At 40.9% G+C, this 22,593-nt stretch overlaps 1 protein-coding gene across 1 annotated transcript in view; it reads right to left on the bottom strand.

Annotated features, from left to right (window-relative positions):
* Positions 1-22,593, bottom strand: part of GMDS (GDP-mannose 4,6-dehydratase) — a 566,781-nt gene that overhangs the window by 122,213 nt on the left and 421,975 nt on the right. The window contains exon 8 of the mRNA XM_029054026.2: positions 6,034-6,152. Within this exon, the coding sequence (XP_028909859.1) occupies positions 6,034-6,152 (119 nt within the window). The remainder of the gene's footprint in view (positions 1-6,033; positions 6,153-22,593) is intronic.

Raw genomic sequence — 22,593 nt, 5'->3', positions numbered from 1 at the left:
GAGCGCTTACTATGTGCAGAGCACTGTACTAAGCGCTTGGGATGAACAAGTCTGCAACAGATAGAGACAGTTCCTGCCGTTTGACGGGCTTACAGTCTAATCGGGGGAGACGGACAGACGAGAACAATGGCACTAAACAGCGTCAAGAGGAAGAACATCTCGTAAAAACAATGGCAACTAAATAGAATCAAGGCGATGTACAATTCATTAACAACATACTATGTGTCAAGCACTATTCTAAATGCTGGGGAGATACAGGTTGATGAGGTCAGACAGAATCCCTGTCTCACATGGGGCTCACACTCTAGGTAGGAGGAAGACCAGGTATCAAATCCCCATTTGTAGCTGATGAATCTGAGAAGTGAGAAATGAATAATAATGTTGGTATTTGTTAAGCGCTTACTATGTGCAGAGCACTGTTCTAAGTGCTGGGGTAGACACAGGGGAATCAGGTTGTCCCGCTTGAGGCTCACAGTCTTCATCCCCATTTTCCAGATGAGGTAACTGAGGCCCAGAGAAGTGAAGTGACTTGCCCAAGGTCACACAATAGACAAATGGCAGGGCCAGGATTAGAACCCAGAATCTCAGATAATCTAAACTGAGTTATAGGACATAGTTTCTTTAGGTGGGGTAGATAAGAATTTGATGGTGTAATATGAGTAAGGAATTTTATGAGATTCCAGGATACAAGACTGATTAAGGAGTAATCAATTTTAAGATATCTATAAACATCTCAAACTTTTGGGAACACCACTACTAACACCCCTGGAAAGGAAAGATTGATAGTAACATCCTTTCCCTCAATTCTTGTTCTAGCCTATACGATTTTGGGAAAAAAAAAAATCTCAGCTTCACCACCTCATCCAGTTGGCACTCCATCTCACTTTCATTTCTAAACTCCTCAAACAGAGTGTTTATCCCCTTCTCCAATTCCTTGCTCAAACTCTATTCTTTTGATGCCTTAAAGATGCACATCTCCCATTGGGATAGCCAAAATAGTTGACCCCAGGTCAGAGGAATTAAATGGGTCAATTTTTCATGGTAGAGGGCCAGCTGTAGAATTTTAAGGGTAAAAATAAACCAATGCAATTCAATGCTCCCTTCTGCTCTCATGTTTTCTGGCACCCCATTGCACTCTCAAGCTACCACCCCATCTCCCTGTTCCCATTCCTGTCCAAACTCCTTGAATGGACTGCTTACACCTGCTGCATTCACTTCTCTATCAACTCTCCAATTGACTCCCTGCAATCTGGTTTTCACCCCACCATTCTACTGAGACCATGCTCGCCATGATCTCTAATAATGTTCTTTTGGCTAATGGGCTCTGCTCTGTCCTAATCCTCCTTGACCTTTTGGATGCCATTGACACTGTCAATCATTTTCCCCCACCCAGAAACTCTCTCTGGTCTGAGTTTCACTGACAAAGTACTCTCTTGCTTCTTTTACCTCGCTGTTCTGTTTCAGTCTACTTTGGTTGGTTCTTCTTTACCCCGCTCCTCTTTTCCTGTGGATGTCATAAAAGGCTCTGCTCTGGATGCCCTATTATTCTCCTTCGGGGCGTTCATTCCCTTGGGGTGCTCATCTACTCAAATGGTTTCAACTACTACCTGTATGCAATGGTCCCCAAATCTACCTCAACAACCTTTCTCAGTAAATGGTATTTACTCAGTGTTTACTTTGGGCAGAGCACTGTACTATGGGCTTAGGAGAGAATATTATAGAGTTGGTAGAATTGATCCCTGCCCGCAAGGAGTTTACAATCTACTGGTGGAGACAGACATACGGAAAATTTCAGGTAGGAGAAACAACCAAGAGATAGGTACATAAGTGTTGTGGGTGGGTACCTACATGCATAGTGGGTAGGACTAAATGCATAGGCGACAAAATGGGGAGGGAAAATAGGGTAGGGAGATGAGAGGCTATTAAAGGAGGATTTACTGGAGAAGACTAGATTTTAAGAGGACCTTAAATATGGTGAGGGGCCTGGTCTGTGGGATGGAAATGGGGAAGGAGTTCCAGGCAGGAGGGAGGGAGTAAGTAAGGGGATGACGGTGACAGAGATATCCAGGCAGCATGGTGTAGTGGATAGAGAACAGGCCCAGAAGTCAGAAGGTCATGGGTTCCAATCCCACTTGTTTACTGTGTGGCCTTGGGTAAGTCACTTAACTTCTCTGTTCCTCAGTTACCTCATCTGTAAAATGGAGATTGAAACTGTGGGCCCCATGCAGGACAGGGACTGTGTCCAGCCCGATTTGCTAGTATCCACCCCAGCACTTATTACAGTACACAAAGTAGGTGCTTAACAAATATAAATTATTATAATTATTATTAAGGCACAGTGAGAAGGCTATTATTACAGGAACAAAGTGTGTGGGCTAGTTGTTGGGGGACAGGAGCAAGGAGAGAAAATGGGAAGAGAGATGACTGAATGTCTTTAACCTGTTAGTGAGGGATTCCTGCTTGATATGGAGAAGCAGCATGGCTCAGTGGAAAGGGCACGGGCTCGGGAGTCAGAGGTCATGGGTTCTAATCCTGGCTCTGCTACTTGTCAGCTGTGCAACTTTGGGCAAGTCACTTAACTTCTCTGTGCCTCAATTAGCTCATCTGTAAAATGGGGATTAAGACTGTGAACCGCACGTGCGACAACCTGATTACCTTGTATCTCCCCCAGCACCTACAGCAGTGCGTGGCACATAGTAAGTGCTTAACAAATACTATCATTATTTAAGCACTTAGTTCAGTGCTCTGCATACAGTGAGCACTCAATAAATATGATTGAATGAAAGGTAGGAAACCACTGGAGGTTTCTGAGGCATGGGAAAACATGCATAATGATGTTTTAGAAAAAATTATTCAGGCAGCAGAATGAAGTAGAGACTAGAGTGGGGACAGTCAGAGAATCCAGGGAGAATGTCGATGCAGTAGTTAAGACAAGATATGTCAAATGTTTTTGGACCAGCGTGTTAGCAGTTCAGATGGAGAGGAAGAGGTAGATTCTGGAGAAGTTGTGGAGATTGAATCAATATGATCTAATGACTGACAATGTGGGAAGAACTATTAAGAACTCATTAATAAACCTGAATTTTCTAGCTTCATTATTATGGATGCCCAATAAATCACTTGCCCCCCCTTAGGGAACTAAACTATTTCTAATGAAATACAATGTTTTATTTCTCAGGCACTATACTGACAGACATTTTTAACCTAGTGATTTAATTATCAGTTTGCGTAGTGCTTTCCTTTGCTTTTTTCTTCAAAGGAGCAGTATGTATTTACATAATTTCCATCAAGCAATAGTATTTTTGATCCCTTACTGTTCACAGAGCACTGTATTAAGCATTTGAGAGAGTACTATACAATTAAAGATGCTAGAAAAGATAGAGCTAAATGCATAGAATTGTTAAAATTGTTAGAAATGTTTTTGCTGAGGAAAATGATCATGTATTCTTCACTAACAATGCACTATAATTTTAAGATAAACATTTTGTTAGCTTTGTTTACAGGCAAATAAAAAAGCCACTAAGTTATTTTTCAGAATTGCAATATCCCTGAGATAAAAATAAATGGCACATTCCTAAAATACAGAGAGAAAAAACTTGATCCTTATGTACTCTCACTTCTCCTCTCCTAGTCCGTTCAATTTTGGCATTTTATCATCAGTATTTTACTTTAAAAAGTAATAGCTTACATTTCCTGACAATTGCTTACTATCTCCATATTATCTTACAGCACAGTTATTTCCGCAATTTTTCTTGCATAATGAATTACATCTGCATGCAAAGCTGGAAGCCTCAAAATTTGATCCAAGTCTACGAACAGGTTCAGCACTGGGAGAAATCCCGAAGTGTGGAAAGGAAAATGAGAGGATCAACAACAAAGCAGATCCAATCTGTTCAGGTTTCAGGTCACTCACTCACCACAAATCAAGCTATTTCAGTTTTAATGATAACATTCCCTTTTTCTTTCTGCATGCTCAAATGACTGTTGACAAGTGCTGTTCTCATTCAATTTCTTGCTAATCCATAAATAGGTATTGGCAGTCAAACACCATGGGAAAAAAATGACATCATTAGGAAATGACATGTTGGCTGAAATGGATTCTAGTAGTTTGACAACAGTATATTCCCCAAACTGGAATAAAACAGAAAATTACTTTAGTTTTTCTTAATCTTGCCTTGAACCCTCAAGAATTCTTCAAATCATATAGTACTTCCTGGAGCTTCCCTGTCTGCTTATTGAATTGGCCAAGATATTGTTCCCAAGTAAAATTATTGGCCTAGTCAAAAGTTCACCAGCTGCATCAGTGACTTGGATGGCCCAAAGAGGAGTCTTGGTGCTCGCGTCATGGAAGAGCCTGTGGCTTTCCTCTTTCTGTTCCAGCTGAGATTGGTATGCTGATGCATGGGGCCCAAAGAAGATATAGAAGAAGGGAAATTGAAAAAATAATAAACAATAAAATATAAATTACAGAAAGCATTCATAAAGACATCATACTTTTATTATCTGACCTTGAGAAGGAATTTTGTATTTTCAAACTCTGCAGAATATGCATTATAAACATTCTCCATCCATAGCTCAACAGTTTTTTTTTTAACAATTCAGTATGAAAAGGGTTATGGATCGAGAATTTAAAATGGCATAACTGGTTTCTGGGGTCTTCCACATGAGGCAGGAGGAATGGCCCAGAAGACGATCATCACCTTGGAGGCATAGAAGGGTTGATAGAAGTGACAACTCGTAGTTTGTTCCCTACTTCTTGCAGAGCCTCCTGGGAAGAATACTACATTCTGGTCACAGGTGGCACTTTGGGTCATCCCAGCTCCGGGGAGAGAAGATGACATGTGAAGTGTAAACTGAACTGCATCTTGGAAGACAGGACCAACAAGTTTCATATTTTTAAACCCAAAAAAGAACCTCTGGGTTTTGGGCTTAACTTCTAAGGCAACAACCAAACTTTTTCAAACATTTTCCTGCTGTAACAAAACTCTCTACCAAATGTCTTGAATGTGTCAATTAATATTTACTATGGTCATCCGAGGAAAGGCCTCATAATGAGTACGGTATTTGTTAAACGCTTAATATATGTGTCAAGAACAGTTCTAAGTGCTAGGATTGATAGAGGTTAATCACCTTGAACACAGTACCTGTCCCACTTGGAGCTCGCAGTCTAAGTAGGAGGGAGAAAAAGTATTGAATCCCCATTTTACAGGTAAGGAAACTGAGGTACAGTGAAGTGACTTACCCAAAGTCACAAAGCAGGTAAGTGGCAGAGTAGCGATTTGAACCCAGATCCACTGACTCCCAGGCCTATGCTCCTTCCTCTAGTCCATGCTACTCCTCATAATCTAGATCCTTCGAGTACATAAGGGTAGCAGCATGGTTGAGTAGAAAGAGCATGCGACCAGGAATGAGAGGACCTGAGTTTTAAACCTGACTCTGCCATCTGTCTGCTCTATGACCTAGGGTGAGTCACTTAACTTTCCTGTGCTTCAGTTATCTCATCTATAAAATAGGGATTAAGGCTGTGATGCCCATGCGGGACGTGGACTAGGTCCAATCTGATTACCCTGTGTCTATCCCGGTGCTTAGTACAGTGCCTGGCACATAGTAAGCACTTTAGAAATACCATTAAAAACAAAAACAATCCCCAAAACAAAGATGAAAGCCTTGAGCATGAAATTGACACTGGTCAATTTTGGCTGATTTTTGATGCTGAAGTCAATTTTGACAAATTTTGTGCCTGATGGTGAGTGCAGTAAGGGATATTGTCAGTACTCCCTTATAAACTCTTAGCATGGAGTGGACAGGGATTGTTTCTCCTTATTGCTGAATTGTGCTTTCCAAGTGCTTAGTACAGTGCTCTGCACACAGTAAGTGCTCAATAAATACGATTGAATGAATGAATGCTCCACATGCAGAACCTTTGACTGTTAGACTAGAACATGGAAAGGACAGTGTTCCACAATGGCAAATTTATATACCAAGAATCCCTCAGATGAGAGATATGTAGGAAATCCACTCCCAGGTACTTACACAATTGTTTTTCCAATATGCTTAAATGATTTCTCCACAAATTCACGGACACTGTGGACTTCCCCAGTAGCTATGACAAAATCTTCTGGCTCATTGGTCTGCAACATCAGCCACATGGCCTGGAGAAAGAGAAACAAATCGAGATAAAGCATCAATAAATGTCCCCTTTGGTATAGGATACTGCATTACCACAATTTTTCATCTGTGGCTAAACCACACCAAGGATGTACCTAGGTAGAAAAAAATAGCATAACTTTAATACAGGGTTGTGCCTGGAGCATTAGAAAGTTCTGGGAATATTTATTTCAACTATACAGGTGGACATCTGTCTGTTAATTGCGTTGTACTGTACTCTTCCAAGTGCTCAGTACAGTGCTCTAAACACAGTAAGTGCTCAGTAAATACCAATGATTGAGTTTTGAGGCAAGTTTTAGCCTTTCAAGGTATACATTATTTTATAGCAATGATAACTCATACAGACATATAAGGCAAATAAAAAGAGCCAAATATAATTGTGAAAGAGTAATGGACTTCAGGGCTGAGTTTTTAAAAAATGAATTTCTTCAAGATGCTAGGATGGGTACAAGGCAAATAAATAAACCAAAGCCAAATATTTGGAAAGGGAAGTTTTTCAAATTCAGGTACTCTTCCTGCATAATCAGAGTGAGGATACACATTCCTCACCACAGAAAAGACCCTTTGCCCTCTTCCTTTCAACACAAACCAAAATTTTAGTTGAAAAGTTGAAGATGCATGTAACAATGTCTCCCAAAGGACAAAGCAGAGGTAACAAGTAGACTCTAAAAGCAGGACACATTCCAAATCTGATTGACTCAAGGGTTTTTTCTCTAGTGTACAAAGTTCAGGTCTTAAAAATGGCATATTTCCAACTAGCTCCCTTTTTCACATACTCACAGGGGTATTTTACACATGTAAAGGAGTTGAGATTTTGTTCATAGCTGGTGCATGGAAAAGCCAAAACGGGAATAGAGCCCTGATTCTTGAAAAACAAATGCACATAATCCCTCCAAAATTATAAAAAACCCACATATACAACACTTAACATAGTGCTCTGCACACAACTGCTCAATAAATATCATTGACTGATTGAAATGAGAATACCCAACCGCATATATCAATACTAAAAATCTAGCTTTCTTCATGAAATAAAAAATAAGTTTTTTCTTTTTGGTATTTGTTAAGGATTTACTAGGTTCCAGGCACTGTATTAAGCACTGGGGTAGGTACTAGGAAATCAGGTTGGCCAAGGTCCCTGCCCTATATGGGGCTCACAGTCTTAATCTCCATTTAATAGATGAGATAACTGAGGCACAGAGGAGTTAAGTGACTTGCCCAAGGTCACAAAGCAGACAAGTGGCGGACCTAGATTAGAACTCTGGTCCTCTTGACTCCCAGGCCCATGTTCTGTCTACTGCACCATGCTGCTTCCCAACTTTCAAAAACGTTGGACCTACAATATTATTTGCATTGGCCTATGGGCATTCAACTTAAAGAAAATAATTTTAGTAGCTTCCAAGAAGCTAGTGGATGTTCTGCAATCATATTAATAGGTTTAGTGGCAGCTACATTTCTCTAAATAATGTGCAATTCCTTTGCAGTTAAATTAAAAATATTCAGAAGAAATATGGGTGGAAAAATTATGACTGGCCCTTATTTCCTTAGAATAAAAATTTAAAAAATACTTTTTCTAAAAAAAGGAAAATGCTTTTGTAGCTTTCAGTCTCTGGAAGATTTTTCACCTGCTTCTACTGTTCTCATAAGCATACAGAAGATAGGTATACAGAAGACAGGACCATGGGCAACTTCATACTCCCTGGACATTCACTGGTCTTGGGGAACTTCATACTTCCTGGACATTCACTGGCTGTGGGGATGTGACCTCCTGGGTGGGAAAATGGTGGTAGGAAGCAGCATGACCTAATGGATAGAGCATGAGCCTGAGCATAATCCTGGGAGTCAGAGGGACCTGAGTTCTAAACCTGGCTCTGCCACTTGTCTACTCTGTGAGCTTGGGAAAGTCATTTGATTCTCTGTGCCTCAGTTACTTCATCTGGAAAATGGGAATTAAGAATGTGAGCTCCATGGGGGGGACAGAGACTGTGCCCAACCTCATTAGTTTGTTTCTATCTCAGTGCTTAGTACAGTGCCTGCTACACAGTAAGCTCTTAACAAATTCCTTAAAAAAAATTCCCCCCCTTCCAAGGGATTAGTATTCCATTTAGTTATGCAACAGCACCTAACAGGTCGATGAAATTTCTTTGGCTGTGAAGAGATGCATCTAATGGAATATATGATTTGTTTTGAACTGAGGGATCATGGCTAATGATTTTAGCCATGAATTCCTTTTACTCCTTTTCTGATTAGATTTGTGGACTAAGAGCAATAAAGAGCTTGAACAAGAAAGTCAATCAACCAATTGTATTTACTGAGCACTTACTGTGTGCACAGCTCTGTACTAAACACTTGGGAGAGTTCAATGTAACAGAGTTGGTAGACATGTTCCACATTAATATACATGAATAAATTATGGATATGAACATATGTGCTGTGGGACAGAAGGGGTAGTGAATAAAGGGTGGAAATCCAAGTGCAAGGGTGATGCAAAAGGGAGTAGAAGAAGAAATAATGAACAGAACATGAACCGAGAGACAATGTGGTCTAGTGGAAAGAGTATGGTCCAGGGAATCAGAGGACCTGGATCCTTTCAAATCCTGGCTCTGCCAATTTATCTTCTGTGTCACCATAGGCAAGTCACTTAACTTATCTGAGGCTCAGTTCCCTCATTTGCAAAATGGGGATTCAAGATCTGCTTACACTCCTACTTAGACTGTGAGCTCCATGTGGACCCAATCACTTTTATCTACCCAGTGCTTAGTACACTTGGGACTTGGTAAGCACTTAACAAAAACACTACTAATATTATTATTATATTATGAGATCCAAGTTTTATTTGGATGTATTACACCGCACAACTGTGTTAACCTTTAATCCAGTTTCTCAAGCAGAAAATGGAGTGGAATTTGTAGGTCTGAAAAGTTGGGATAATATTCAACAGTCCTCAGTCTTTCATCCTTGATAATCAGTGGCAAAGTCTAGAAGCTTCCTTCTCTATAGATTTCCTTACTCCATCTATTTATCATCATTATTTATTGCATTTGTTGGGTGTGCCAGGCACCATACTGGGTGTTGTGGAAAGTTACAAGGACAACTATTCAGATATTATCTCCAATCTAGTGTCTGATTGGACACTATCAATCCTAGGGGTGAGGGAAGGACACAGTGAGAAAAATCATGGAACAAATTCAGTAATCAATAAATCAATACTAACAGCACCGAGAAGCGGCACTCCATCATGGCAGGAGGAGGGACTAATCCTCAATTAACCAGTCAATCAATTTATTAAGCACCTATTCTGAACAGAGAACTGCAATGGTATTTATGGTAATCATAATGGCATTTATCATTTATCAATGGTAATCAATGATATTTATTGAGCACTAACTGTGTGCAGAGCAATGTACTAAGCTCTTGGAAGGATATTACAGTGGAGCTGGTAGATATAATCCCTGCCCACAAGGACCTTACAGTGTAGAGAAGGAATCAGACATTAAAATAAATTAGAGAGAGGGGGAAATGGCAGAGTTTACAATCCAGTAGGGGAGAAAGACTGTTACAACGATGATGATAGAAAGAAATAATACAGTGTATAGATATGTGCCTGAACAAGCCAATTATAATAATACTAATCATACTACTAATAATGTATTTGTCAAGCACTGTTCTAAGCATTAGAGTACATACAAGCTAATCAGGTTGGACACAGTCCCTGTTCCACATGGGGCTCACAGTCTTAATCCCCATTTTACACATGAGGTAACTAAGGCCCAGAGCAGTTAAGTGACTTGCCCAAGGTCACACAGCACACAAGTGGCGGAGCTGGGATTAGAACCCAGGTCCTTCTGACTCTCAGGCCCATGCTCTAGCCACTAGACAACACTACTTCTAGTAGTCATCATTGTTCCTAACAGGGCCATCCTAACAATTCAAATTTTTCCAATGCCCTAACAGTTGTTACAGGGGCTTGTGCCTTCCCTGCTCCAGTCGGTTGGTCAGGCAAATCTTCTTCCTAGCACTGGTGGTCAGGAAAGAAGGGACTGTGCTTTTGGGTACTACCATGTGGTTGTCTGAGTCCCAATGGTAGGGGGCTCAGGGCCATGGGATAGATCTTCCAGAATCTGCTAGGAGCCAGACACAGCCCAATCAAGCAATCAACCACATTCACAGGCCCACATGGGTACTGGCCCTGATTGTCACACAGTGGCTTATTCCAGATGGATATAAACTCAACAACCCATTAGCTCCGATCTCCAGCTCTACTTGAGCCTGTTTTCTCTACACTTTCTCTGCCTTGCAAGCTTCCATATCATCTCCCCTGTGCGAGGCTTGTTAAACTGCTTCACACTGAAGCTTCTGCATATATCATTGGTCCTCCAAACTGTTTACATTGATTATGTTTCTCTTGTCTCCCCTCTTAGATTTCTTAGTAAGAAGATTATTAAAAAATGTGTTGTTTCAGCTTCCCTTATGTGTCCCACGCTTACCCTCCTACCTTGTTCTTTTTTTTCTTTTGATGGTATTTGTTAAGCACTTACTATGTCTCAAGCACTGTTCTAAGCACTGGGGTAGATATAAGTTAATCAGTTGAACCCAGTCTCTGTCCGACAAGGGACTCGCGGTCGAAGCAGAAAGAAGAACAGGCATTGAACCCCCATTCTACAGTTGAGGAAACTGAGATGCAGAGAAGTTAAATGACTTTCCCAAGGTCATACAGCAGGCAAGTGGCAGAGCTAGAATTAGAATCCAGGTCCTCTGACTCCCAGACTCTTTCCACAAGCTCATGCTGCTTAATGGGGAGCTTCTCTAAGCCTCTTGAGGGTAAGGGTTTTATTTAATTCTTCCTCCAGGTACTTTTCCCCAGTACCTAGTACAATACTGTGCACATACTAGGGACTCAATAAATACTATTACTTCTATTATTTCTGTTTTGTATAAGGTAAAAAGTAGAACTTAGCATATGACCCTGCACCCTATTTGTGCTAAAAAAAATAATGAGGACCTAATATATGAGAAACATTCAGCCTTTAAAAGTTCTCACAGTTTCAAGTACAAGGTTGTAGACAGGGCTAGTCTATCTTTATGGTTGATTATATTGTAAAAATTTTAAAAGCATTAATTTGATCCCTTACAGGTTAAATGGCATTTTTGAATACTACAAAATATTATTTGTAGATTTTTACTTAATTTTACACATAATTTGGAGAAATAGAAGGGCATAAGAGATATGAAAGCACAAAAATAACCCTTTAGATTTTTATTAAAAAGTATTCGTTAAGTGCTTACTATATGCCAGGTACTATACCGAAGAGCTGGGGCACTGAAAGTGTCAGGCACTGTACTAACCACTGGGGTAGACAGAACCTAAACAGGTTAGACACTGTTCATGTCCCATGTGGGACTCAGTCTTAATCACCATTTTACAGGTGAGATAACTGAAGCTCAGGGAAGTTAACTGACTTGCCCAAGGTCACATAGCATACAAGAGAGGAGCAGGGATTTGAACCCAAATTTTTTGACTCTCAGGCCCATGCTCTTTCCACTAGACCACACTACTTTCCTGCCATTTTTACAGCTATGAGAAAGAACAGTTGTCCCTTTGACGGTAGTTTTTATCCTGGCGCAGTTGTTTAGCAGAGTTGTGTTAATGTAACAAGACAATAAACACATTCACTTAAAAACCAGTTTTTCTTCAAGTTTTTGCTAAAACAATAGTAATCTGGAATAAGTCTTTTAAAAAGTGCTAGTTTCATTTCTTTTCTTTCTTTTCATTTGGTGTGTTGGCATTATCCCTAAGCCAGTAATAAATATATACATACTGTTAGTAATCAGGCTAAAATGTATATGTATTAAGAAAAATCAAAGGAGCAAAAGTTTTTCCACTGGATAACTTATACCTAGTTCCCAATAAGCAGAAACCAAGAAAGCAAATGGATTACATTCTAGGCATATGTTCCATGAATACTTGTTTAGTAGCCCTCACAAAAGTCTACGTAGTAGTAGAAGCTGCTTACTTTCACTACAGTAAGTGCCAAGAATCTGTTCTTTTCTTTTCCATCAGACTATCTGAGGCCTTTGGCCTATCAATTTCTAGGCATTTCCTTTAAAGTTCATATTTTACCAGACTCTGGGCTGGGAATGAGAAAGAGAAGGATATACAGCTCCAGATTTATTTGTCATTACTGGATGGTTTGCTGGTTTCAACTGAGGGGAAAAGCTTTGTTTAAATTTCCTCTGATCATAATTAATGGTTATTGACTAGTAAATGAAGAACAGGTGACACTCGGAATTAGAAGATAAATGATCTTGTGTTCTAGTGATAATGGGTTAGTAATTTGCTACAAAGCTGAGGCCTAGTGCGTCCCATCGTAATGCTAGCTCATGTCTAGGACACAAAGGCCCCTGTGTGAGGGGTACTCAGCCATTCACCTCCGTATACAGCTGTACAAGTTGATTTGGTCCATTTATTCTCTGATGGATGGTACAACTGAGGCAAAAGTTCACCAATTCTCACCTTCCTGTTCACATGCTGAACCACATGACCCATGACATGGCTAGGCCACAACCGGCGATAAAATCACTACCCAGCTCTGGCTTTTGGCTAGTGAAACTTTCATGAGGTCACAAATTTTGGGAACCTTTTCTTTCTATGGCTGGAAAAGCAGAGGGTAGAGCCTTTCTTACACTTCTTATAGGATCTGAAAGTGACAGAAAAAGGATGGTTTCTACATTTAACTCAGACTACATTTCCTAAGACATTGATTTGGTTACTAGTTCATGCTGTCAGAATGTTTTGCTTCTGACTGCTATACAAAGAGAGAAAAAGAGTAAAAAAGAATGACTCTAGACTTTATAATTTCTCCACATTTCACAATGTCCCTCATTGCTGGGACTGGGGTTTTAATCCTGGCTCTGCCACTTGCCTTGCTAATGTGGTCTTAGGCAAATTACTTACTTTCTCTGTGTTTCAGCTCCCTCATCTATAAAATGGGGATTAAATACCTGTTGTTCCTTCCTCAAGACTGTAACATGTGAAACACCTGATTATCTTGAATCTGCCTCAGTACTTAGTTCAGTTCTCGTCGCATAGTAAGCAGTTAGCAAACACCACAAGTATTATTATTAAATTTTTATATTTGAATTCTCATTGTTTTAGAGATTTAACAGGTTAAAGATCAGTTAAGAATCAATATTTTTAACACTAAAAATAAAACTAAGTGAGGGAAGACATAACTCTGCAGCGAGGGCATCCTTTAATAATTCCATGAGCAAGCTATCTGCCGTCATCTCAATTCCTTCTGAAGTGACCCCTCCTTGGTGAGACTTTCCATGATTAATTTTTGTTTCTCTCTGGGTCAAATTCTGACAACTGCCATCTCAGAACTTTCCACCACCTCACCACTTACGCCTTCAGTACTACCTGCATTGCTTCTGTACACATTGATTTGTGAACAAATGGCCAACTTTTAATCTTCACTGTGTGGATGAAAAGAGGGCAGGGATTTTAGTGGAAATGAGGGCTGGGAAGGGTCAGGCTTCAAAGCTCTATCAGGCCAGAAAGCCACCAACTTGGGTCTTTTTATCCCTGATTGTAAAACTCTCATGTCTTGTCAGAGACCTGGGATGAGCAAGTCCGGAAGCTGAATTCAAAAACCTTAGAGGTGATGGGCCCTGTCACATCCCCAGTCGATTAATTGATCAATCACATTTATTGAGAGCTTTGTGCAGAGAATTTTACTAAATGCTTGGGAGAATACAAATCAGGTTCCCTCAAGGAGTTTATAGTCTAATGGACCCTAAGGAATGGACATCTTACTACTCATCCACCTATCCATCTTTTCACGTTCTTTTTTTTTTTCCACATGCAATTTATTTTGTGTCGGTCTCTCATACTAAATTCAAAGCTTCCAGGGGTCAAGATTATGGCTCCTTTTTTCATAACCTCATAAACTCTTAGTGCAGTGGTCTGTACAGGGTAGATGCTCAATAAGAATCATAGCTGTTGTCAAAAATATTTTAACCCATTACTTAATAAAGTTAGAAAGTTAAAAAGAGAACTCTCTCTCAGACTTGCCCTCCAAGTCATGAAAATAGTTCTGGAGCATAATTATAAAATGTGAGCCAGGTTTCTTCTATGCCAACACCCACTTACAAATCACTAGCTCATTCTACTGTTCTCACCTGGACCAGTGGAGGAGAACACCTGAATTGGATCACCACAGCTGACTAACTACTCCCGATTCTGTGCATGCCTTTGCGATGTGATATTTGCCTGTCTCAAGGGTTTGGAGTCTACTATTTCTACACTTCACCATTAACCTCCAGTTCAGCATCTAAGCTAGGAATACTTATTAACTGAGCTGTCATCCATGAATAACAAGATTTGTTAATCAAGGTTATGTTTAACTACTTTTATTTAATTCCTTTCTTTAATCCCACTGCTTCTGTGCTGAATATTGCTGGTCTTAAATTAGGGATCTATTTCAGGAAAGGAAAAAGCCTTCAACAAAGGAATTCAAATCCAAACATCAAGTGTGGTCTTGGCCAGACTCACAACTGAAGAGTTCTGTTCCAGATGTGAAATACTAATCTAATCCCAAGAGTATTCATTTTTAAGCTTTGTTCGGTGGCAAGAAGCCTCACAATCTAACAAAATGACAGTTCAATGAAGGCTATCTGCTGCTTCTGGGCCAATTATGCCTTTTGCAGGATTTGAGCCTGGGAGTCAGCCCAGGTTTGGTGGGGGGAGGGAGGGAGGAAAGGTGGGGGACGGTGAGGTGGGGTGGGGGGAGCAGGCCAGACCTTCTGTGGACAAGAATCAGCATGGCCTCGTGGCAAGAGCATGGGCTTGGGAGTCAGAGGATGTGGGTAATAATTCTGGCTCCACTACTTGCCTGCTGTGTGGCCTTGGGCAAGGCATTTAACTTCTCTGTGCCTCAGTTACCTCATCTGTAAAATGGAAATTAAGACTGAGCCCCATGTGGTACAGGGACTGTGTCTAACCTGATTACCTTGTAACTATAATGAAAAACTTAACTATACTTCCAAGCACCATAACTAGATATGGCTGGTTTCTGATAATTAGGGAAGCAGTATGGCTTAGTGGAAAGAGCACAGGCTTGGGAGTCAGAGGATATGGGTTCTAATCCTGACTCTGCTACTTGTCTGCTGTGTGACCTTGGTCAAGCAATTTGACTTCTCTGTGCCTCAATTACCTCATCTGTAAAATAGGGATTAAGACTGTGAGCCCCACGTGGGACAACCTGATTGCCTTGTATCTACTCCAGCACTTAGAACAGTGCTTGGCACACAGTAAGCACTTAACAAATACCATAATTATTACATACTGATGATATGGATACAATCCTAATAATTTTGCCCCCTAGCTATTGATAAGCACAACTGTGATTTGGGGATTGCTTTTGGCTGAGGATATGTATTTGTTCAACAAAGTGTTTTCAGGATGCCAACAAATCGGGCATTCTTTTGTGACTAAAGGAGGTAATACTGCTGCCTTGATCAAGGCTTGAAAGCAGATAGAAAGGACTTGGCAGTCTTGATGTCAAACTATAGAAATGTGGCACTGGAACAGCAATGAAAGTTTATTATGCTACTTCAAGCAACGGCCTTTCATTATGATGTTCACATCAAGTTTTCCAAATAAGAAAGTTGGAAGAAGAAAATAACAGGAAAAAATCCAAAACAATAACAACAACAAAAAAAATCTAACAAAACATCACCTCTCAGAATAAAAAAGAAATTAAACTCCATCTCTCAATGCGTCAACTGGGATACATTTCCTTGCCTGGTTGGTGTGTGATGTAGTCTAGAGCTCCACTAAACTGGAGCCCGAACTTTGTAAAGGCAATGTCCATTTCCTGGCAAAAATAAGCAATGTGGTCTACAACTCTCTGGAACCTCAACTACCATTAAGTGGACATATTTGGGAACTGCTTTCACATTGCAAGCTTGATTTGTTTGGAACAGGAAAGATTTCCCATTTTTGATAAGTTAAATCTTGGATATCTTTTCCATGTCCCCTCTATCTGAACAGTATAAACCTTTCAGATACCCTTTCCTCTGGATTTACTATACCCTTTCTGACCAATCTCTCTGTCCAGACCTTTCCCACCCTTTTCTCTGATAAGTTAACATTCCTTCTGCCGGTACTTTCTCCTCTCTGTCCACAGTCCACAACTATTGGCAGCATCAAATCACAACTAAGGTGCACTGTGGCCTAGTGGACCAAACACTGGCCTGAGAGTCAGAGGACATGAGTTCAAATCCTAGTTCAGCTACTTGTCTGCTGTGTGACCTTGGGAAAGTCACTTCACTTCTCAGGGCCTCAGTTACCCTGTTACTCTGTAACATGGGGATTAATACTGTGAGCCCCATGTGAGACATGGACTGTATCCAACCTGATTACCTTGTATCTGCCCCACTGCTTAGTACAGTGCCTGGCACAAAGAAGTGCTTAACAAATACCACAAAATACAACAAAAAGGATGCACATTCTGCTCACTGATTCTTGGCAAAGTGCCGATTATATTTCTCACTGTTGGCTTTCTAGAAATGTTTCTGAAGACAAGCTTGTTATGCCCTTCTATAACCTCTCCATGAAACCGAGCCACCGTGACAACAGACTATTGTGCAATTCCAGTCTTGCTGGCACCAACATAAAGGCAACAGCACAAGACTTCTAAAAATGGAACTGCCATTTGGCATCTGTTTTTCTAGGATTTGTCTTTGTGATTGCTTGGAGTATGGGTCATCTTAGATGAACAAGAAACACTTGACCTAGAATGGAGTTACACTGTAGAAACAGTCCCTGAACCTAGTTTTATGGTGACCATAGTTTTCTTGGAAGGAGGTTATTCATCTATATGAGGCAAATGAGCTCTTCTAGAGCCCTGGAGTTACTTTCATATTTCCTGAAAACTGAAGGGCGAGGCAAGAAATGTTTATTTATCTCACCCAGGTTCACACCTGGGCGACAGAATGAGCAAAGTAATTTTGAGAAGAAAATCATTCTGGCATATGAAAAAAACCAATAGGCCAAATGCTGAATCCCCAAAAGGGTGTTACTTGATCCTGGAAAAACCTTATTGAATGTTTGCTAGCCAAGGATGGAATCTGATTCGATTAATTCCTCCCATTCCCTCCAAAATCACAAACAATTCTTACAGACCCTGGAGCAAAACCCTACAGAAAAAGTGATGCCAAGTATAGAGATGCTGGAGGCCATTTAGGGGATGAACAACTGAACCTTTTAGTACAAATAACTGAAAGGAAAGAGAGGAAATAAAACAATCTTCTGTTCTTTTGCTCCAATGTCCAATTAAAACACTGTCCAATTAAAATGTTCCATGGCATATATATCCATGGTGAGCACCTCTTGTGATTGATAATGAAAATTCAATAGCATACAAAGCTGGTGACATTTAGCTAGAGTCTTAACTTCCCCAAAAAGGACCCAAGTACCCTAAGGCTCTAAGAGTGATAAACCTATACAAAACCGAAGTCAAAGTCACATTAAGGAATATTGATCTTTCTTCTTTCTAATGATAATCTCTCCTTCTTAGAATGAATATTTATAGAAGAGGATGTGTGACTCCCTGGGCTGCTGCCTCAGTGCTTCCCAAAAAGGCTAAAATTTCTTACTGCTTGTAGAGAAGAATGTGAAGGAGAGTAAGAGAGTAGATAGGAGAGGGAGGAGCAAGGGTTGAGGCTCAACAAAAGGAAAATGCATGGAGAGGCAGCGTGGCTAAGTGGAAAGAGCACGGGCTTGGGAGTCAGAGGTCATGGGTTTGAATCCCGACTCTGCCACTTGTCAGCTGTGTGACTGTGGGCAAGTCACTTATTTTCTCGATGCCTCAGTTACCTCATATGTAAAATGGGGATTAAAACTGTGAACCCCTCATGGCACAACCTGATCATCCTGTATCTACCCCAGCACTTAGAACAGTATTCTGCACATAGTAAGCACTTAACTAATACCAACACTATTAAAATGGGCTGGAGATGACTTGTCAGGGGGCAAAATGGGTGGTAATGGGGATGCCAGTTTGAGAATTGGGCTGAGGGACATTTAGCTTGAGAAAGGAGAAGCAGTGTGGCCTGGTGGAAAAAGCATATAACTGGGAGTCAGAGGACTCGGGTTCTAATCCTGGCTCTGTCACTTGTCTTCTGTGAGCCCTTGGGCAAGTCACTTAATTTCTCTGGGCCTCAGTTACCTTATCTGTAAAATGGGGATTACGACAGTGAGCCCCATGAGGGACATAGACTGTACCCAACCTGACTACCTGTATCTATCCCAGAGTTTAGAACAGTGCCTGGCACATAGTAAACTCTTAACAAATACCACAAAAAAAGCTAGGAGAGGACATGGGAGCTGCCATTCTCCATCAGACACATACGGTAAGCCTGCTAACATATTTCAAAAACCTATCAATTTGGGCTTTGGCTTAGATTATGAAGTAATTTGATACATTTTGTCTCAATAAAACTGTGAAGCTTTCATAGATGTCACTTTATGTAAAGGGGGAAATTATCATCATCTTCATCAACACCAATATCTATTGAACTTCTAGTGTATGTTGACTACTGCACTAGACTCTTTGGAAACAATCAAAAACATGATGTAAATGCTGCATAGGTAGAGAAGCAGCGTGGCTCAGTGGAAAGAGCACGGGCTTTGGAGTCAGAGGTCATGGGTTCGAATCCCGGCTCGGCCACTTGTCAGCTGTGTGACTTTGGGCAAGTCACTTAACTTCTCGGTGCCTCAGTTACCTCATCTGTAAAATGGGGAGTAAGACTGTGAGCCCCACGTGGGACAACCTGATTCCCCTGTGTCTACCTCAGCGCTTAGAACAGTGCTTGGCACATAGTAAGCGCTTAACAAATACCAACATTAATTAACTCCAAGAGGATCAATAAACACTATTTACTGAGCGCTTAATATGTGCAGACTGTACTAAGTTCTTGGGAGAGTACAGTGCAACAGAGATGGCACACATGTTCCCTGCCGCAATGAAATTTATGGTCTACATGATGGGAAGGGGACAACTGCTCCCATGGGACTGGGATCAAAGGGATGAAGTTTGAGCTCTAACCCTACAATTTTGGGCGCAGGGTGGGCAGGGACATGATGATCGATGGGGTTCCTGTCATCCTCACCCAGGAAATCCTGGGGAGGGAACAGTGTAGGTACCATGGGATGTCAAAGCTGTGAGGGAGGTGAAATTAGAAGGTTTGCTCCAGATCCTCATTTTGGGAAACACTGGAGTTGTCCTTCCTCCCCTTTTTACTTCTGGACCTAACTTCTGGCTCTACTACTTGGCTCAAGGAGACTCTGCTCTTGCCTCCAAATCTATTACAACTGAGGCTAACAACATAAGTGCTGTTAATGAATGACTCTAGTAGCTTTAGTTATGATGCTGAGGCAAGAGATGCTTAAGAATAGCATAAGCACCAAACATGAGGGTGCTCTCCACGTAGTAAATGCTCAAAAAATACCACTAATGAGGTGCAAGAACTAAGTGGGTATTAGGCCAGGGTTAGCGTGGGTGAAAAAGTGTATGGATGAGAGTGAGAGAGTGTGTGGGGGTGCAACATATATGCCTATGTCCACGTGCAGAAGTTACCGGGTGTATGTGGACAAACTGAAATAGAGGTTTAAGGCTAACAAAAACATCTGACCAATACTGTTAGGAATTTGTACGTATCTACATAAAACTATACCTATACATATCTACATATACGTATGCTTTGCACACATTAAGTGCTCAATAAATGTGATTTAATAGTGAATACCTAGATATAGATGTACATCTCGCTCTCTCTCTATATGAATATACATAGTATATTCATTTTAGACAGGCTCTTTCATCTGAGGTTTTTAAAAAACTTTGTAAATATTAATTAAATCTTCCAATATCCTTGAGAGTCAACTATTATATAAATTTTATAGTTGGGGAAACTAAGGCAAATTAAGTTACATAGGTCACAGAGTAAATTAGAGACAGAGTTAGGAATATTTAACTCTTCTTTGATGTATAGTTTCTACTTACAGTGAATATTCAGACACATAATGGGATCGGTCATTTTATATCACAAACTAGCAGAAAGGAGAGACAAGCACTCTTAATGTGCTTTGTACACTACACAACACTATTCCATGAACAAGGAAATGCTGAATAAATTATTTTTGATAGTATAATCCCAAAACAGTAGTAATAATGGTTTTTATTGAGCACCTAGAGAATTCAAAGCATTGTATTAAGCACTTGAGAAAACACAGTAGAAGCAAATCACATGTTTCCTGCCCATAAGGATCTTATAATCTAATGGGAAAGATAGATAGTTAAAATATTAGCAAATCATGGGAACAAGAGGAGGAACAGGGATCAGAAAGGAAAATAAATCAGAATAAATGAGAAGAAATAATTCAATGTGAAATAAAATACATAGGTACATAAGTGTTGAGGAGAAGTATGGGTACATACATGCTGTTGGGTTGATATTCATTCACAAGTATTCACTAAGCGCTTACTATGTGCAGACCACTGTACCAAGCGCTTAGAATGTATAATTCGGCAACAGATATGATTTGTGGTGTTGGGAATTTAATGGGGAAGGTTTGCTGGGGAAGGTGGAATTTTGGACTTTGAAGAGAGTAATAAGGTGTGGCTTGGAGAAGCAGCGTGGCTCAGTGGAAAGAGCCAGGGCTTGGGAGTCAGAGGTCACGGGTTCAAATCCCTACTCTGCGACTTGTCAGCTATGTGACTGTGGGCAAGTCACTTAGCTTCTCTGTGCCTCAGTTGCCTCACCTGTAAAATGGGGATTAACTGTGAGCCTCGTGTGGAACAACCTGATTACCGTGTATCTACCCCAGCACTTAGAACTGTGCTCTGCACATAGTAAGCACTTAACAAATACCAATATTATTATAATTATTATTATATGGGATTCCAGGTCAGGGGGTAAAATGAGCAAAGGGTCACAGATGGGCAGGTTTAGAGTGGGATACAAGTAGAAAGTGAGTCACGGAGTAGGAAAGTGGGTGAGATGGGGAGTTGTGACCATCGTTCAAGAGGAAATCTCCCTTCCTACAAAATTGATCCCCTCTATTCAGACTCTGTCCCTTCTTCTCAGTCTGTCAATCATTTATTGAGCACATACTGTGCGTACAGCACTGTACTAAATGGTTAGGAGAGTATAATATGAACATATGATACACATTCCCTGTCCATAATGAGCTTACAGTCAAGAGAAGAGTGCATTCAAACCACCACCCTACTGGTACAGACACTTGTAATATCCCAGTTTGACAACTGCATCAGCAACCTCACTGATCTACCAGCTTCCAGTTTCTTCTCTGAGAAGCAGCGTGGCTCAGTGGAAAAGAGCACGGGCTTTGGAGTCAGAGGTCATGGGTTCGAATCCCAACTCTGCCACTTGTCAGCTGTGCGACTGTGGGCAAGTCACTTAACTTCTCTGTGCCTCAGTTACCTCATCTGTAAAATGGGAATTAAAACTGTGAGCCCCACGTGGGACGACCTGATTTCCCTGTGTCTACCCCAGCACTTAGAACAGTGCTCCACACATAGTAAGCGCTTAACAAATACCAACATTATTATTATTCTCTCCAGATTTCACCGTGCTGCCAGATGATTTTTCTAAAGTGTCATTCTCCCCTCCACACCTCAAAAACCTCCACTGATTATCAATCAATAATATTTATTTATTGAATGCTTATTGTGTGCAGAAGGGGGTGGTTGAAAGTGTCAAAAGCAACTCTGAGGTCACCAGGGGATTAGGATGAAGTAGAGCCACTGGATTTGGCGAGGAGATAACTTGTGATCTTTGAGAGGGTGGTTTCTGTGAAGTGAAGGGGATGGAAGCCATATTGGAGAGGGTCAAGAAGAGAATTGGAGCATAGGAATTTGAGACAGTGGGTGTAGACAACTTGCCCAAGGAGCTTGGACAGGAATGGTAGGAGGGAGATGGGGCGATAACTGGAGGGAGTTGTGGGGTCTTGTTTTAGGATGGGGAGATGTGGGCTTGTTTGAAAGTAGTGGGGAAGAAGCCATTGAAGAGCACACAGTTGAAGATGGCTGTTCAGGAGGGAAAAAGGGAGAAGGCAAGTGTTTTGATAAATATGAAGGAATGGGGTTGGGGGCGCAGGTGGAGGGGGTGGATTCTGGGAGAAAACAGGAGATCTCCTCCGGAGATATTCTTGGGAAAGATGGGAGAGTTTAAGAAGGGGTAGGAATGGGGAGTGACTGGGGAAGGGCAGGGGAGTTTTTAGGGAGTTCGCATCTGATAGTGTCAACTTTCTTAATGAAGTAGGTGGCCAGGTCACTGCAGGCAAGGGATGGGGGACAGGGGTTTGAAGAGGGAGTTAAATGTTTTGAACAACTGGCG

This window comes from Ornithorhynchus anatinus, chromosome X3, assembly GCF_004115215.2.
Source record: "Ornithorhynchus anatinus isolate Pmale09 chromosome X3, mOrnAna1.pri.v4, whole genome shotgun sequence".
Lineage (NCBI taxonomy): Eukaryota > Metazoa > Chordata > Mammalia > Monotremata > Ornithorhynchidae > Ornithorhynchus > Ornithorhynchus anatinus.
Note: the sequence above shows the minus strand (reverse complement) of the source record. Positions and strands in the feature narration are given on the sequence as shown.